The sequence below is a fragment of the Daktulosphaira vitifoliae genome, unplaced genomic scaffold, assembly GCF_025091365.1.
Source record: "Daktulosphaira vitifoliae isolate Bord-2020 unplaced genomic scaffold, ASM2509136v1 Scaffold_1, whole genome shotgun sequence".
Taxonomy (NCBI): domain Eukaryota; kingdom Metazoa; phylum Arthropoda; class Insecta; order Hemiptera; family Phylloxeridae; genus Daktulosphaira; species Daktulosphaira vitifoliae.
In genome coordinates, this window is record NW_026099572.1 from 52,690,705 (window position 1) to 52,710,350 (window position 19,646).

A 19,646-nucleotide genomic window follows, 5' to 3' on the forward strand; every position below is an offset into this window, starting at 1 on the left:
AAAAGATAACCACTGATGTCTACTACTTAACAATAATAGTCAGACAACCAAAGATTATGTGTCGTATATTCATTTGGTAAACGTTCATTTAGGTGAGGTCATAATTTCATCACGCATTTTAAACTGCATTAAAAAATGCTCATTCGTACGCAGTCCGTAGGATTGTCATATGCCAATTAAGGTTTATCTGTGTTCACTGATTTTTGTCCGTATATGACTTGGTTGTCAAATAAATATTTTACCCGCCGCCCATTGTGATTTGAAGTTCAAACGATCGGGTTACATCAAGTGTTCAAATTTGTATTGATCTGCAGAGGTGTAATTTTTCCAATTTCGTTATGAAATAATTATCGATGTCTGCAAACGAATGCCATCGGCGTGTTATTCCGAGTTCCTGATTTGATCATTCCACTTCTACTTAGCAGCACTAGGGAAGTTTAACACTTGCGTAGTTACACGTTAGCCTACGTTCATATTTATCAATTGGTCGCTGCACGTCAATTATGAACTATTAAACGCATTGTAACCGGGTTGCATTCTTACACATTAGTTTGCCATTAATAGCATTACCTCGGCAACAAACATTAACGAGGGTGTGCCTTAGTATTTTGGTGGATTATTGGACATTTGGTGGTTCATGACGAGGAAGCGGAATATGAATAATGACATTTTAAATTGATCGAGAACCGTAAAATCGATTCTATTTGTACAAGTTCTCTTCTATGAGCTCTTAGTGGTTTTTCGTCGAGCATCCCTTTTACGGAACACACTCGGTCCAGATGTCGTGCAGCGTGGTGTCAGGTGTAAAATCGGATTGAACATGTTTGGCCATGTACACACCGATAATAATAGTTCAGGAATGCCAGGCGTCCGCCGATATCGTCGAGCCACAATATCTGCACGCAGGGATTGCAATCTCAGCCGAATACTGTGGTCCCGAAAATAACATAGGTAGTTATATAATGCACGTATTCGGTAAAACTGATACGTCGCCGGTAGTGGGATATCATCACACACACACACACATCAGATATTATACAAACATTCACCTGGCCGATGGAGGTCGCGTCCCAAGGTCATCCACCTTGCCGTATCTCTGTGTACGGCGGTGGTTGCAGCGACGCCCGGGACCCGACCGCATTCCCTCACATACTTACCTTACGTGTAATTCTGTTTATCTATGTGATTTTTGGAGGATCATCTCTTGCGCACCTTACGACCGACCGATGACGAGCGCTAATCATCGTGACGATACAGCGGCGGCGGCGGCGTCAGTAGTAGTGTTGACGGCCCTCTTCGTTGATAACAAGTGCCGTGCATAACGTATACACATGACGTGTATGTTATTACAGTGTTTCCACAATCTACGGCCATAAGGTTTTAATATTACTATAATTTTCTCCCGAAATCAGCCTTAGTTGTGGCAGCACACACGCCAACGCCGGTGCGATTATCGTATCGTCGTCTCGAACACGGGCGCCACACACTCGTCGTACGAACCGTGACAATTATCTGCCATGATATTTTGGTGTATGCATCTGTGGGTCCTACAACTGTTTGGGTTGTTACTAATGTCTACATTCGGTAAACCTACCGGTTATTAACCTAGCGCAGTTTACATGTTTTTTTTTTTTGTAACCCAGTAACAGCTTAATGTTTTATAAATTTAACATTGTCGAGTTGTTTAATTACAACATCCTATGCGCTTGTGCAAACAAGATCAACTTATCTCGTCGGCCAACACTTGGCCCGTTTTTTTATTGGTAGCAGTAGTTATCGTACGAAGATTCCTATGCTACGCAACAATAGTAATAAAACAACAGCGTTATTGCATCGGATTGTAATATATTTAGTTTTGTCGTCGGCCCACAAGATTTCCATAAAATAGGCTGTGGATTAATTAACGACAAAAATATAATAACAACAGTACTGACACGGCGCAATAGGCATTAACAAAACCGTCATTGTCGAGACGCCCGTGTACAATAATGTAATCGCGTTGTGTGGGTGAGAGATATTGTTCTAAAACATAATCGCAAGTATTTCGCAATGTAATGCGAACACTATTTAAATTGCGACGGTCGGCCAAAACGGATATGAGCTATTACTTATTATGAAATAAGTACATAATACGCAGCAGATGCAACAATAATGGGACGAATCCGACGTTGTTTGTTTAAAACAACGTTTGGACTGGACGGTACAGCGTTAAAAAAACCATGAACGATATTACGCGGAGGACACCCTATTATTATTGTTGTTGTTTGTAATCTAGTCTGATTTTTTATTCAAACGCGAAACCCTGAAATGGACGTTACTTTTTGTTTACGGTCTAATAAGCGCCGCTCAGTGGTCATTAAATATTATTTTTGTCATATTTTTAATATACCATTTTAAATGTCTACCGGTATACCTCGTATCCGTGCTGATGCAGTGTCTTTTTCCTGAATTAATCAGTTACGTACCAGCTACCGTACACATATATGCCGTTGTAGTACAATTATTCCCATGCCTACGTCAACAAAGATCATGACTTACAAACGATACCGAATTGTAACGAGGTGGTCATGAATTCAAATGAAAATCCATGAGGAACGACTTGACCTACCGCCAACGTCATTTTCATCGTAACTCGGTGTTGATAATTTATCATTCCGTACTGTTAGGAAGAGATTCGTGTGTTGAATTCCGTATCGAATTAAGCCACTAATATTATCATAATACGTCTTGATTAAACATTCAAACCATTGTACGTTGTACCCAACATCGTGTGCGCATTGAAATCTCTTTGGGTGCGATCCTTTAAGAGCTGGATGTAGCTGTACATCATTATTATACAGGTGTTAATGTCGTTGTAACATACAGTTTTATCCACCAAAGCTGTTATGTGGTTTTTTATAAATAAATATACGACAAAAAAAACTTAAGCCTTTGTGACCGATATGGTGGTGAATGGGAAAACCCAAAATGTATCTTCAATTTTTCCACGGTTACAAAAATAAATCGACACGGCGTTGTTTCGAAAGAAATCCGAGACGGACAACTTTTTTCCGCACATAAGGTTAACGCCAATTGGAGAGATTTCGTCGTGGTCTACAAATTGTCCAAGTGAAATGACTCTTATTACATCGTTTTCATTATGAGACATAAATAGCGAAAAAAAATAGTTCATCGGACTCGTATATTTTTCGGTGACAGTAACTGTAGATGTGTTTTTGTTAATAATCCAAACCAGCTGCCAATATATTTTTCAGCTCATAGACAGCCGTAACGATGTATGAATTATGTAAATATGTAAGTGTATTAACACCAAGTCGGTGATAGTAATTACCGAGTTCGCAGCGTATCGAGTAACAACGGCTATACAAAACCCGATTTTTCAGTTTTCGTTTTATTACTTTCTCGCAATTTAAAATAATACCCAAATATGTTTGGACATATTAATACACACGAGGAGAGAGTTGCAAAGTGGTTTAAACTCCCGATCAATTACACACATGACTCTTTACCCGATTACATAATTATGCATTGAAATTGGCAAATATGCGTTCCTCGGAGATAAAACAATGTTCTACCCTATACTCTTTCGAGTGTCACCGACGACGAGGTCTTCAAACTGGCACGCGTATATTATTTCTATCATTAATTTACTCGGACATAATTAATACACTACGGACACACGAACGGGGCGCAGTCGGTTAAGTCTGACGGTCGTATACAATGGACAGTGTATTTTCGTCGGCTCCGAGATGACAACACTCAGATATCTTTTGGGTTTGTTTGTTTATTATACATCGTGAGTACAACAAATGTAAGAAATACTTGACGGAAAACAATGCGGTGGGTCGAATTTATTTAAATAAGTCGTCAAACTACAGCATTACATGTTATGAGTAAAATTAAAAATCATTGCTGCTTATCAAGAAAAATGCGCTTTGAAAGTTTAGTAGAACTTTTTTTTTTATTAAAAATTGTTTATACATGCAATTTTTTACGGAAATCATGTAGTTGTAGACAACTAAAAATATCCACTTAATAGCAACCATTTCCTAATTTATTACATTTAATCGGTTTTGTCTGGACAACTAAATATTATTACAACATATTCGAGCTGATTGATTCCTTGATAACTCCTACGGGTCGACCGTCATTTTCAAATAATTTTAACGTATGTAATTTTTTTCGATCAGTTTAATACGAGTCTGACTCTTTAATTAGACAGTTATTTAACTCGTGCAGCACTATAAAAATTAATTTTATCAAATTTCGTTGGCGTTTTTTGGGGATTGAAAACTGTTTAGAGTGAGCTTAATAGCGAGACAGTTCACCGTGTTATTAAAGATTACTTCATAAAAGCATTAGTAAATATTTGTGTGACTATAATTAAATAAATTGTTCGTTGATCGCGTCATGACCAAATAAATAAAGAACAAGTTACTGAACATTAGATTTATAATAATGTACCTATTCTTATTGGAATAAATTAAAATTGAAAAAATTATTAATTTTTTGATTCCCGTCATATTTTCTTTGTTATGCGTAACAACATCACTTAAGACTATGAACACTAGCTCGACATCATTGTTCTCTTACTATTTATCGCCAATAATATTGATATTTTGATAGTTATGTGTGATGAATATGAGAAACGCAAACAATATAACATAGTGTTATTTGGGTACAATAAAAACAGTTATTGTTTCATTGTTTCGTTATCAAAGTTATTAAAAAAATTATTTTTAGAAGTCCGCGTACGTAGCCATGTGTATACTCACTTGTTAAAGCCAATTTCTCCACGTCATTAACATTTTAACCGCTTGAAAATATTTTAAATCATAATTTAATGTAAATATAATAACAACGATATTTGGTAGTAGACCACACACAGCAAATCCTAATTAGCTCTGTAGAGTATTATTTATGAAAAAAACTATCGGTTTTTGATTGGCGTTAAAGGTCTACATAGAATGCATTTCCTAACAATACATTTCAAGGAGATTGTAAGCATTTGCAAATAAATTAAATGTATCAAAAATAATGTTTTTTTTATTGTAGATTAAAAAGCCTCTTGCTCTCATCAGCCATTAACCAACAACTGATACCATTTGATGATTCTCAATACGAGTGTGTACACATTGTTTGTACACTATACTTATACCTGTATAATATAAATTGCTATTCACGGAAAACGTGCTCGCATTGTGTTTGCTTTTCCATGTGCGTTCTTCGTCGCGGTTCTGTTGTCCAGACTGGTCTAATCCAACGTTATTATTGTCATTATTGTTATTATTATTACGCCGTGTATTGATCAAGGCTAATAATCTGCATAAAAATACACGGCGTTGAAGTGTATCTGACGGGGTCCGTTCACCTCATCACTGCACGAGCTTCTTGGACACCGTGGAAAATGACGTTTTTTTAACCCACATGTATATTAATATTGTTATTGCTATTATTGTGTACATTTACTATTTAATAACTTCACGCGCGTACGTGTAAACTGCTCCACAATATTATTTAATGACACGGTGGCAGTTTTTTCATTATGAGCGAAAAACAAATATGTGATTTCATTCAATGATAATGATTACAATAAATCAAGGAGCACGTGACCATCAATTCGACTATTGAATAATTATTTGTCAATTTGTTTGAAATAATACCAAATAAAAATTCACCTAAAGAGTACACTACCTTTAAAGTGCAATGCGACTTATACTTACCGAGCCGTAATATCTAACTAATAACGGTTTTGTATGTGCATGTGTTTGTCATAAGCTATTTAGTGTAGCGATTATATTTTCGCACGTGTCGTGTAAAACATTTGGTTAACTGTTAACATTTCGCTTTTTGTTTTTTCTTTCCACTATGTTCGTTTGAAGAATAAAAGTATTACTGTAATGTTAAATTTTTTTTTTTACTGATTAGCAATGGGAAAGTCAAGGGGTACTAAAGGGCTCATATCTTTCTTTCATTGAAATTGTAACTTTGGCACTAGTAAGAGCATGTTATAAGCCAATAACCAATCATAAGTCCTCCGAGTAAAATTTCCGGCTACGCTACTAAATATCAGTATTCGATGTTTTAAAAAACGAACGAACGAGATTATTGACTGACCATAGTTCACTTTCTTAATGTTAAATTTTTTAGCTTCGATGTGAAGCTGAGAAGGTATTAGTTTTAGCTTTAATGCGAAGCTGGAAGGTATTGGTTTTACTAAGATGTGTTTTTTTTTTTTTTTTTTGTGTGTCTGTTACCACTTTTTCTCAGCTCTCACCGAACCGATTTCTTTCAATGATACGTCAAAAGATCACAAATCGTATCTAGTCGAAGACATTACCCTTAAAAATTGAAAAAATATCCCTCGTTCCTCGTAAATGGGGGAAACCTCCGAAAAAATTACAAATTTAAAAATGGCTAATTTTTTCAATTTTTTCAATTTTTTTTACTAAAAGCTGCCGTAACTTTTTTAAAAATAAACACATCAATATAATTCTTTTTTTTATAGATGCATGATGTCATTACCTATCATTTGGTATATTTTTTTTATAAACCTGACTTTTTACCTGCCCACATCCCCCCATGTGGGCATTAATCCCCGGATTTAAAATGACAACTTTTTTACAAAAAATTAATTTTTTCAACTTAACTTTTGAAAGTGTTCCGGAAGGTCTGACACTTTTATATATATCTTAAATTAAAGCTAATGTAATATACTTTACAATGGTAAAAAAATAATTTGACCTCTAGACTTGTCTTCGTGGTAAAAATGGCTACCGAATGCTATTTTTGTGTGAAAATTCTTGATATTATATTTTATATTTTTAACTTTATAATGCTACTATACTTTATTGAAAAGTGTATGGATCAAAACAATTTTTTTATGAGAAATAATATTTTTTTATAATCCCTTTTTCATTCAGGATATAAATAAGGAAATAGCCTATCATGTAACTTTTGGAATAATCCACCAATGTTTTAAAATTAAACACTATCTAAAGATTTGCATCGAAGCGTTTTTTTTTTATAGTGATTTTAATCACTGTCAGATATCATTATACTTGATCCATCTATGTCACGTCACCACTGTGCCACGACCCCCCTGTGCTGGGTTTTTTTATTTTGTTTTTGGATCATTCAAAAATTTAGTTTACTTATAAAATATTTTGATTTAAGAAGTTGAACATTCCTGCCTTTCTTTTTGATTATTTATGTTGTCAATAGTCAATGTGTACTCTATTAATCTTATTTCTATTACAGGATTGAGTACTACGATACTAATATTATTGTTTCAATCAGTGACGCCGATGTGCTAAAGAAATAGTACGATATATAAAAATTAAAAGACATCCAACCTACCCACTCTTGTGTCTGTAGCCATTCTTAGTCCCTCCAAAATTTCAATAAAATTATATGTATTATTACACAAAAATGATTTTAAGTAGGAAGAATTAGATATAATACCCTTTTCTAAAATTGTTGATCAAATACGACATTGTTATGAAAAAACACATACAAAATTTTTATGTTATAGTTACATTTCTGCGCAATACCGTCAAATCTCTATACTTATTTTTTTATAATTAATGTCATTTCTATTACTATTATTATTAATTTTACCTATTGTTATTTGTTTCCTTTTAATGACAGTTAATTTATGTTGTCAAACAAAATTTTTAATTTGTTTTCAACGTTTTATAATAATTACGCGCAAAGTTCATAATTTTTTATAGTTCCATTTATACATAGTTTTGGGTCTGAAATGTATTCAGAACGGATATCCGGACGTGCACCAAGGTAATGTGCCTCCGATGTGTTATGTGAATTTTCTCATATGAATATTTGGTGTAATATGAACATAATTAAAACATTGTTTAAAAAAATGAAACGTAAAACAGATATAAGTATTTTTTTACAATTGTAGTTTTAACTCAAAGTTCGATGTATTTTATTATTTAAACAGTTCCTGTCTACAATATTATGTTGACTTGGTTATTTATTTTTATACTTCGTATTACATCGTTGAGTGTAAAATAAATAATGTAAAATTGGTTTGGCTGTACTGGTAGCATTACGTTTTTTTTCAAACGTTGTACGACACAGAAACCCCTTTGAAAGTATAATATGATTTTAAGAACACGTTGTTCGGATAAAATTGACTGTAACTTATCGATAAATACAAATTTTAACATAGCCACTTGTTATTTGCTTTTATTTAAGATTTTCATTGCATGTGACGTTTACGAGCAAATAATTTACTACGCATTATTACGACAACGTACTTGGCCAACTGTTCCATATGAAAAATTCATATTAAAATCATAAAAATCATTGTATCCCTTAGATTTAACGACGGCGCCCCCATTGATTTTACTCTCAAAACCGTTGTCGTCTAGCATATTATTTTTTTGTGAAAAAAAAAATACGTTTTTCACATACTGTAACCAATGAACTTATTTCACGACGAACGTAGACAATATTTTTTTATTATTTAACCAAACTATAATACGGCTGACGACCGTCAACCGTGTACATGACTCTGTTCACTGGTATTGTGTATAATGAAAACAACTTATTCTTTGTTTGGTACTTCGTTGAACATTTTTTTGGTCACCTTGCCACGGAAGTAGAAAAACAACGATTCGGAAGACTTTAGATGTTTACAAACAAATTGCGACTTCATTCTATTTTCCAGAGCAGGAAAATATCGTATCGTACGTCCATCAAATTTTAAAATAATTATATGAGTTCTTTAGTATTCTTCGGACTGGCGCACATAATACTTTCTGTTGTGTTTTGTTCGTCAAAATATCCATTTTTTTAACTCTCGCGATCACAATGGCGTTATTAAGCTTACGCAGTTCTGTCATCTATTGTGAAAAATTAAATCGATTCTTGGCAGAACATCTACAGTATCATGTCCTCGAACTGCTTCCTACTTGTTTCATATACCTTTTCCCCCTCATCAATCATTATAAAACCATTTCAACTAAAAAGTATAATTTAAGTATGGTGTTTTTAAGAAGAAATATTACTAATTTCTTCTTTTTTTTCCAGCCCGACACAGTACCTCAAGCTCGTTTGGATATGTTCACGGCAATCGCTGTGGAAGAAGCAGATGAAGCTACCGGTAATCCTCACAGTTTGGCCATCACTTCCGCAGATACCAGTGTACACTTTGTTCGGGGAGCATGTAGAGAAGAGGCCAAAGGGTGGAAAGACGTACTTACCTCATACATGCGTCATTCTACACAAGTAAGAAAGATTTGTACAATTACACGGTTAAAGTCAAAAAAAAAAATAATCTCAATAGATTTCATGAAAATTTCAAAAGTTAGCTCAAAAATCATATGAACTCTTTCTCTGTAAAGTCATTACACAAAAACGGTGTATATGTTTTTTAATTAACTGTCATTGAGGAGTTGTATGATTTCTAAATGAATAAAATTTAAAGTGTTTCCAAACGTTTAAGCGGGTTAATCGATTTTACTACGATGAATTATCGAGAATAGTAAATTGACCTTTAAAAACTCTAACTGTGAGATTCAATGAAATTATCTTTTCTCGGATGTTGTACCGTATTTGTCCGATAGTTCAACCGAATACTCTTATGTGTACAGTACGTTGAGTTGTAATTGCTATTCGTCAGTTAAACGTTATAGTTGATCAATAAAAGTCCTATGCCAGTCGTCTCATTGTCTTTTAACAACAAATGAAATACATCTTTTGTCTGATATCTACGACGCGTGTGTTCTTTTTTTTTTAAGTCTGAGCGTTCATAGTCGTGTCCTTTCAGCTGTGTTTAAAACAAAAAAAAAAATGACTTTCGTTAACCTACTCGGCGGTCTGTCATTACGTCGTTGTTTTGAGTTCAAACGTAACTTGTAGTTCAAAAATTGTTGCCTGTTATTTAGTAACGCCGGTCGTGATGACTTATTATTATTCTTAGGGTCCACGTAAAATATATAATTATTATATTTTTGTTTTGTATTGAAAAAAAAATGACGAAGTAGTGGGGACAGGTCTCAGGACGAACCGGTTTTCGTTTCCAATCTAATCACAACCGATAGCTCGATCTGTATTATTACTTTTATTGCGATACTATTCTCAGACGATCATGATGTGTGCTGATGCCTGTCTATGTTCACATGTCTGTTTTGCTGTATCGTGTGTCAGCGAAATTCTACGATTCATCTGCTTTCAACACAACTCTTTGCCCACATTCGTTTCGGTCCGTTTTAGATACATAAACGCCACACTTGTGATGATCTAGTTCGCCGTTGGCAATATTAGAGCATTCTATTCGACTTCATTGTAATGCGTTATGGAAACTATTTATGTTTGTGAATTATATATTCAAAAAGCATAGCTGTTACTTGGACATAGATGAGTTATCGACAGTCAGATTTGTCCATTTGCTTTTTATTTACTCGCACCAGGCTTTTTTTTTTTTTTGCGAACACCAATATCGCCATCTATCGAGTAAAAATAATAAATTGTTTGAAACCGGCAAAAAACAAAATTAATCTAAATATGTACAGTTCGTTTGTAATTCAGTACTCGTGTACGTAGTTATTAGTTTGACTGGTTGTTTTGCATTGAAACTATATTGATGTTCATTGTCTTGGAACATCTGGCACGTGATATTTTACAGTCAGATTTTTTTATCAGTCCTTTCTGACTATTGTGTGTGTGTGTTAATTAAGACTGCACAGGCGTATTTTAATGAGCCTTGACCGGTTGTTAATTTAATTTGAGTCTTCTCATTCGAGTATTTATTTAATCTCCTTACTCCGTCCACTGAAGAGTAAAGTAACCAAATAGACGAAATTATACGTTTGTCTAATAATTTTATGAACCATAAAGACTTGAGGGAAAATTCTTCAACTGTGATTTTCCAAAAGATGTTTATATAAGCGTTTGACGTGAGGAAGGCACACACAAGGGGAACCCACCACGGGATGCATTAAGCAGCAAACTCGATCACGATTGGCCAATTACGGTGTCGGAATTCGCCTTGGGCGACCCGTAACAAGTATTTAAGAGACTGGCAACAGACCACGCGGCTACAGTATAAAACACGGTGGCCATTCTGACGTGTAGTCGCGGGCGTACGTAAGCAGGAGAGTAGAGACGGTAAAAATGACTAATGTATCTTAAGTGTTGAGCTATTTGAGACCCAAGGACGAAAGAACGTCGCTAGAGCTCTATCACATGTTAATTATAACCAAATTTATGTTTAATTTGGTGACGTGTGGTTATGATTTATTATGGGATGATGGGAAAAAGTAGGGATGTGGAGAATATGGCTGGGACATGCTTATATTTTGTTGTTACACATTGCACCGCAAAACCTATGTATAATTCACGATGACAGTTCCCATTTTTCACGAGATAATATTTGCCTGGAAATAAAAACAGTTTTGTTCAGTGTTTATTATTGTATGGCATGCATGATTTCCGGAAGGATATACAAAAAAAAAAAATTGTTGTATTGTAGTTTTTCTTTCGTGTTGATAGTAATTTGTCTACTCTCACCAATTTAGTTTAAACAACGTCTTATTGATCTAATATTAATATCCTACACTGTAAGAATTCAAACTAATTTTCTTAGTAAATTTTCAACTTGAGGTTAATAATGTTCAGTACTTAATAAACCCTTATGAACTACTAAGGTGTCTTAATCATTCTATATACCACGAAGTTGCTCTTTATATCTTAAAGTGCTTAAGGGAAACAGGCCTATAGTAAAATAATTCTTTTAAACATTGTTCAAAATGAGTCACATTTTCTATAATAATTGGTTGGGGGCTTTTGTCTTGTTACAAATGTTTAGTTCTGATAAGCAACGAATTTGCTGCTGTTATTTGAACACGCACGAGCTGGGTTTTTCTAATATTTCTACTTAGAAATAACCTATAATTAACATAGTTGATGATACTTCTGGCTCTCATCAGAAGCCGGCTCTCTCATCTCATTACCTTCGTCTACGTAGGTAGCAATGATTGCAGTAAGTTATTATTGGCTCGAGTCTTACCACTATTGCTTTTTGTCTCGCTAACACCATATAATGTTTACACGTATGTAATTCCTAATCAAACAAAACAAAAAGTATGTATTCAAATTTTATCCAACACTTAAGAAATGTTTTGACATTATACTGGAGTCATATTGATATTCAATATCAATTCAGATATTTTAGGAATAATCATACAATTTTCAGTCGAGGCCATAAACACAATTAAAATAAAATTTTAGTTAAATACATTTTTCTTCCGACATTTTTTTTTTATATTTAGCAATAAAAGTAGTTTTTAAAATGTTGGTAATTAATCTCCTCTAGTTGTACCATTGCTCGAGGTCACATATCAATTGTACCTTACCACCAAAAACGTAATAATTAATCATTTTTCTATTAATGATGTTTATTTTATCCCATAATAATATGAAAATGTTCATATTTTAAAATTTACTAATTTTTATTAAAAATGACAGTGTTATTTTAATATATTTATATATATTGTATTTACAGATTACTCCATCAACTAACGGCGTGGCAAAGCACAAGCGTAACTCGACGTTCCCGGGTCCAAACACCACATCCGGCGCCTTGAATGGAACTGTTAAAGGTAAATTGGAGTGTAGAAATGAATAGCAACGCTATTAATGTAGAGTGTGTGTGTTCATTATGCAAACTACATATAATAAAAAAAAAGTTGCATAGGTATCCGAAAACTTCACTTCCGGCGGATGGCGCTACACCATTCAACAACTGACAATATAGTAAAATTTGCGTGCGCGTATGTTATCCTCAAATCTTTTTTAGACGCGTGTGTAGGCAATTGTGTAACGGTTCGCCGATTGGTAGAAGTCGTGTGCTGGTTAAACTGGTTGCCTAGTCGATCTCCAAGTGCATAATATTATGTGCGTGTGTACTGTGCGTACCTATCTAGCAAGCGTAATTCAATCAATTCGAAAATCATTTCCGAGATCAGTTGCGATCCAAATCGGTCCAAACAAGGCATTGGACACGATCACGATGCCCTGTATTGCCGGTCTGATAATTTTCTGTGCGGCTTTACAAATGTCCGGTGCAATTAACCAACTACTGGTTTCGAAGGATGGAAAGTAATGTTTTTTTTTCGCGGCCTTAGTCAAATTAGTCGTTCATTCGATGCATTCAATTGCATCAAAATATGTTATATCTATAATAGTACTTACGTGCATTAATAGTTTCGAAGACCATCACGATATTTTGATTATTTACGTTCCGTTTAAAATTCCGTTATTATTCATTAATGATCATGATGTCTCTCCTTAGCCAATTTTATTTAGCCTTTGATTCACGCTTAAGTAATTCATTCCCTTTAAAAGTCATGCTTCTGATAAATAGTTCATTTGTTTGCGTATTTTTTAAAATCGTTCGAGTATAATACGTGTAATTTCACTAAACGTGAATGTCTCAATTTCTCTGTCAAACCGCTCTTCGTCTCATCGATTTTAATAATGACATTATCAATTGGACCGCAAAAACAAAAGTATGGCTTCAGACATGCCCTTGCGGTCGTTCTGAAACCACAAGAGTTCGTTTATACCGTCTACCAGGTTTCTGTAATAACGCAGTCGGGGAAATCTCCGAATACACGACCGTGTAAGCCACTTTCCGTCTTGGCTATAAATTACACGATGAAAAGTGTTCATGCAACAGTGTACACATATTTGTGGAAAATTAATGGTTTATCACGACGACGGCAGTGTAATTTTGTTGATGGTCAAATAGGTTTGACACATTTTGTTGAGATAACGATATTCCGCTACGGTTTCCTTGACATTTTCTTTTGTGGACAACTAAGTATAGCATCCGTTTTGGTTTCCATCGATAATATATGTGCGAACACACACGCTCAGCATATAACAATTCGGCGTGTGCGTGCTAACTTGGGCTTGGAATATCAAGTAAGGCCTCTCTGACCCAAAGTCTCCGGTCCCGGTTTCGTCGCATCAATCTCGTAATCATGTCGTCAACTCGAGTCCTCTAACTGTTATTATTATTATTATTATTATTGTTGTGCGTTCGCTCGAACAATAGGGCCGTCCACGTGCTTCTTTCTCCGGGAGACTTGCCCGATCGCAGCCGTGTCGCGCAACGCTGTCGTATGATAATAACAGTTTTCATACAATATTAATAATACGTACGTATGCCGCGTGTTAGTCCGAATTTCTATTGGACGCGGACGTGTCACCGGCGTAAGTAGGGAATTACCTGAAGACGTGTTTCGTCCTTTCAATACTCAAAACAATGCGGCACTTTTTCCGTACATCGTGCACGTCTTCCAAAAAATGTATAAAAAACCGCAACTATACTCGGTCATCGTCCTCTTTCGGTTGGTTTCACGATCTGATTAATAATAACGCTAATTTGGTGTGTAAAAAAAATTAAAAAGAACATCAAAAGAGATGCGTTATAACCATACACTTTTATTAAATATCTTAATGTAAACAACACATTGTAGTGTATTTATAACCCAAATCTCTTGTGCGGAAAGTGCTAGAAAATTAATTGCCGTAACCACACAGCCACAAGTAGACTGTTTTCAGGTGGACGTTGTGTGTAGATTTAGTGTGCCAACTTACCCTGAAAAATCCTGTTTTTTTACAATTTATTTTGCATTTTTATTAAAATAACATATATAATCGCTTATAACCCGTTTGTCGTGTGACCGAATAAACGAAAACTACACGCTTACACTCCCTAACAGTAAAGTGTACCACCACACCTTTATCACTGTCTCTGGTTGAGCCGGTTTAGAGTAACGCGGCGAACATTTTTATTTTAAACATTATCGTGCGATTCCTCGACAGAGAGCTGATCGGTTTTAAAAAGACTAAATTTCTTAAAAATGTTTAGTAGGATATCACTTTTAATCGAAATATTGTTAGGAGATAATTATATCCTAGATGTTTATTTGGAGATAATAGTTCGCGTGAATTTTCTGATACATTCGAAAATCAATTATAATAATTAACATAAAAAGTAAATGTACTGCTTGTTAACTAGTTTTGCAACTTTAAGATTAATTAAAATATGTCGGTGTTATTTTTTTATAATTAAAAAAAATATCATTTTTAATTTCAAATTTGTAAATATTCCCATTTGCTCGTATTATAAACAGCCAACAAGTTAAGCAAATATGTAAAACAATAATTTTCATCAATCGCATTCACATAATTTATGTGAATCTAATAAAAACAAGTGAGATTGCCTGCAAATATAAGTATAAATACAAAGTATAAATTTTTATTTATAGAAACCGTTTGATTTGTAAATTGTTAATATCGATGCCTCATTTCCATATAAGGTAGGCGACAGTAACACGTTTAAAGTAATTTCGACTATTCAAATGATACCCCAAATGGTTTTCGCGCAAATAAGTCGACTTACATTTCAATATAATTAAAACGATTTAAAACTTAAGGCGATGCGTAGGATTTAAATCATTTATTAAAAGAATCAACACCTGTAAAGTAACAAGTACTGTTTAGTACGAACGTATTAATCAGCTTAAATGGTCGTTTCCGCCTAATGGACTAATAGATGGAAGTTGATTAATTTAAATGAAAAACCGATAAAATATAAATCAGTTAAACACTAGTTTTTTAAACACCCATGTCTTGTTTAACGTGGGTTTGCGTGGGACAATATTATAGATATAATTTACCATATAAACGGCAAACTTCACTTTCCCTTAAACTTATAAATAGTCAAACAATTGTTGTGTATGTTCACCATGTAAGTAAATATAAATCATTCCTTTTATTTTACGAATTTGATTTCCGCCGGCACAGTTTAGTGGTCAAAGAAACAATACTCAATCGTGATTAGCTTTAATCAAATGGTTGAACTGAAGCCGAGCCTCCGACTTCCTGTGGGTCCATCCGATTCGTGTTTAGATTACCGAACAAACATTCATTATTAAAATCAACGTCAAACTGTCATATTTACTGCATGACCATCAAAAAAAAATAATAATAAAATTTGTTTTTAATTAATCGTATTTGTTCATTTTACTTAAAATTTATCGTCAAGTTTTCCTGAACTATTGATTTGTGTGTATCGTCACTCTTTATGAATTGTGATATGTGTGTATTTAAGTTTAATTGTTGTTCCAGAAATCGATGAAAGATATGTAATTAAATTACACGGTTATTTACTGCCTATCTAAAGTCGGCCGTCGTTGATCCTCGCATTTATTTTCATGATATATAAAAAATCAGATCATATATTGTGTATTAAGACATTAATCTAATGTGGTGCGTTGACTTGGTCGAAAATGAATAGTTCATCGTATCACTAATACAGTTTGTCGGCACTTCTTAAGTGACTGTTTAAACTGTTGAAAATAGTTTAATGAACGTCATTAGGAAGTGGGTAGAATTATTATCAAATGATATTCGGTTTGATTTCGCCATATTTTTTCTTCGCACGTTTCGGATCATCAAGTGGACTAGAACTTGACCCTAACTATTAGCTATATATTCTACTGACCGCTTTGTACTCGAAATATGATTTAAAAAAAAATTTTTTTTTCCTTTTAATTCGTTTAGTACCGTTTTTTTTTTCGTTTATTAATTTGTTGCTATCCGAGTAATCGATAACGGTAAATTTTGACTAGTTAATTAAGATTCATTCAAATGCCTAGGAAAAAAATTAGTAAAGAATATTCATGTGTCATTTTCAGTCATATATTTCCTAGTTAATATTATATTATCAGATATGAGGTCATGATCACTTTTATTATTCGCATGATATTGATTTACTTCTCGCAGAACATGCGTTCTTAATCTCTGAAAACTAAAACAGACGTCTATCACAAATCTCAATCAATGTAGAATAATTAAATCTGTCAAGTTTATGAGATTTCCGCATATAACCCATTCTTTTATTATTATTTTAGTATACTCATGTTATACGACGTTTGGAGTGTTGAGTGTTTTTTGGCGTACCATAACTTGTTTTAGCCGCTGGCCTCAATTTGGCTGTTTTTAAACATTTGTTAATAATTTATTACTATCAAAGCGCGTTTTTCTGTTAAAATTTACCGTAATGAGTCTATGAAGACAATTATTATATTAATTATATGATATCGACTAACACCTGAAGATCTGTTAAAAATCGCCCTTGCCCTAAAACATGTTCCTATAATTTGGGATGACATACATATGATTCGCGAAATTCGTTCACTAATGAAAAATGCTGCGTAATAGTATTTTAACTTTAAGAGTTTAACGAAAAACTGCCCTCAGCTTAATTATGTCAAAGTATCATAATTCTGCGAATATCTTTACCATGTAACTTTATTCGATGTAAATTATTATTTAGCGTACAGTTTATTAATTAGTATTTACTTGACCCAGTTTCTGCTCGATGAAAATAACAAAACGGAAAAAGACCTCGCCGGAGTCGTCGTGCGTAGTACATCGGTTAGTGTAATTAAACACACGGAGCGATGCTGCAGTTCGTTTCCCATGTAAAATGAATGAGAGAGGTGCACGAGCTCGTGTGTATAATAGCCGTAGAATTGCGGTCAATTGATAAGAATAATAAAATGTGATCCACGGGAGTTCTTTTGGATTTTTTAAAGGTCGCTATGAACCATACAATTGAAATTCTTTCCGAAATAGTATCCTGTTGATTGTTTTCATCGCAAGTTTTCACTGAAATAATAAAATGTTTACAAAGAATTTCGAACATGCGATGGCCATTTCTTCGGCACAGCGTTTGTGTTTAACACGAACGACAAAAATATAATAAAAGATGTTGCGAGTTGTTTCTCGTGTTCACATGTTGACTGTTTGTTTTTTTGTACTGTTGGTGAAAAGTAACTAATCAATTTTCTCGCACTCGATTACCATCGCTAATCTAAACGATTTTTACAAGCATATACTGAATCGAATCCTTGTGTTTTACAATTAACCCAAAAAATCAGTTAATATTATTTTATTTTCAATATTTTATACAGTAATATCGATTATAATTATAATTGTATATGATTCTTAACTGAAAAACATTTTGTCTTATAAATCAACTATTGTGATTATTATTTGATTGATATGTATGCAAAACATCATCAACTTATACTTAATTGAAGTTAAGTGTCTGTATCACAATTAGAAATCATCTATTCTACTTCTAAATATCTGTGGATTACGTAATTTATTTTTAATTATTTGGAAAATCACATTTCATAAGTAAAGTATTAATCGCGTTATGATAATAATGGTTCTTACATTATTGGTTATTAATATATCAACATTGGTTTATCAGTTAATTCTACTGAATAATGTCTATGTCCAATTACCGAATTTAATATTAATTATATTTTCAAAAATATTAACTAACATTTTCAACGAACATGTAAAGTAAAATTTTTAACCATAGAGTTTGAATTAAAGTCAATAGATTTTATTATATTTTAAAAATCAATTCGGTTATACAACAATGTAAAATAAGCCAATTTTCATTTGTAATTTATTTTTATGATTGTAATATAGTTGACCAAATACTTGCATTGTCATAGTTTGATATTTTTGACCTTCATAAAAATTGTATTTTTTATTTCAATAATTGTTATCATTGCTTAGCTATGCATTTGCTTTTTTTTCACTTCTATTTGCGTCGTGATTGACTTGAATATCTATTTATTTTCCGAGCCATGGACAATTACATATTTGTTTGTTAAATGAAACAACATTAACTAAATATTATGATTCAAAAAAGAAATGAATACTTTGACGATTCATTAGTGTATTATACATTCAGACGTTTTTCCCTTCAAAAAAAGAAAACTAAGTAGGTCGAATTTATCTAAAAAATTAATTAAAATGTAGATCATTATAAAAATAATATGTAAACAATTTTTTTTTTTTTTTTTTTATGTATTTCTTATATGTTATTAAGTAGATAACAATACATTTTTATGTTCATAATTGTAACTAATCAAAAAAAAATATTTTGTATTGACGTAACATCGAGTGAGGCAAAAAAAAAAAATTTAACTGAAAAAGAAAAGAATGTGATATTTCAAGACTGGTTCAATATTAGATAAGTAACAAATACAATACTGGAAAAAAAGTAGATTTAAACAGGTGCAATCGAGAGCTCTCCGGGTGTTTTTTGTCTCCCTTTTAAATAATATGAATGTATACTTTTTTATGTTGTTTATAGGTTGGGGTGTAATAACGTTGTCGAACATAAATACAAATTAAATCCCCTCCTTATTACAAATAATGAAAGAGGATTAGACCCTCGAGCTTCTTTTTAATTTATATAATGGATCAACGTTTTTAAGTCTCCTATAATAATGGTGTATTGAAATCACAAAGACCCGTGATATATATGTACACCTGATTTCACTTAAATACCATAAGAATAAGACATTATTATCCTATTTAAAATCCATAAAATATGTATCAAACTACACAAATATCAACTAAAATTATTGATTTTGTTTTTCTATTTCGTTATTTATTTATTTTTTTTTTTGCGTTTTTACATAAATTTCGTTATTATGTTTTAAAATATCATAAAAATACATACGAAGAGACAATTGAATATTAAAACGAATGTTTTTTTTTGACGAAAAGAA

At 33.1% G+C, this 19,646-nt stretch overlaps 1 protein-coding gene across 3 annotated transcripts in view; it reads left to right on the forward strand.

Annotated features, from left to right (window-relative positions):
- Positions 1 to 19,646, forward strand: part of LOC126896136 (protein outspread) — a 65,503-nt gene that overhangs the window by 31,758 nt on the left and 14,099 nt on the right. For all 3 annotated transcript variants that reach the window (XM_050668629.1, XM_050668632.1, XM_050668630.1), the window contains 2 exons: positions 9,058 to 9,255; positions 12,533 to 12,629. In XM_050668629.1, the coding sequence (XP_050524586.1) occupies positions 9,058 to 9,255; positions 12,533 to 12,629 (295 nt within the window). The remainder of the gene's footprint in view (positions 1 to 9,057; positions 9,256 to 12,532; positions 12,630 to 19,646) is intronic.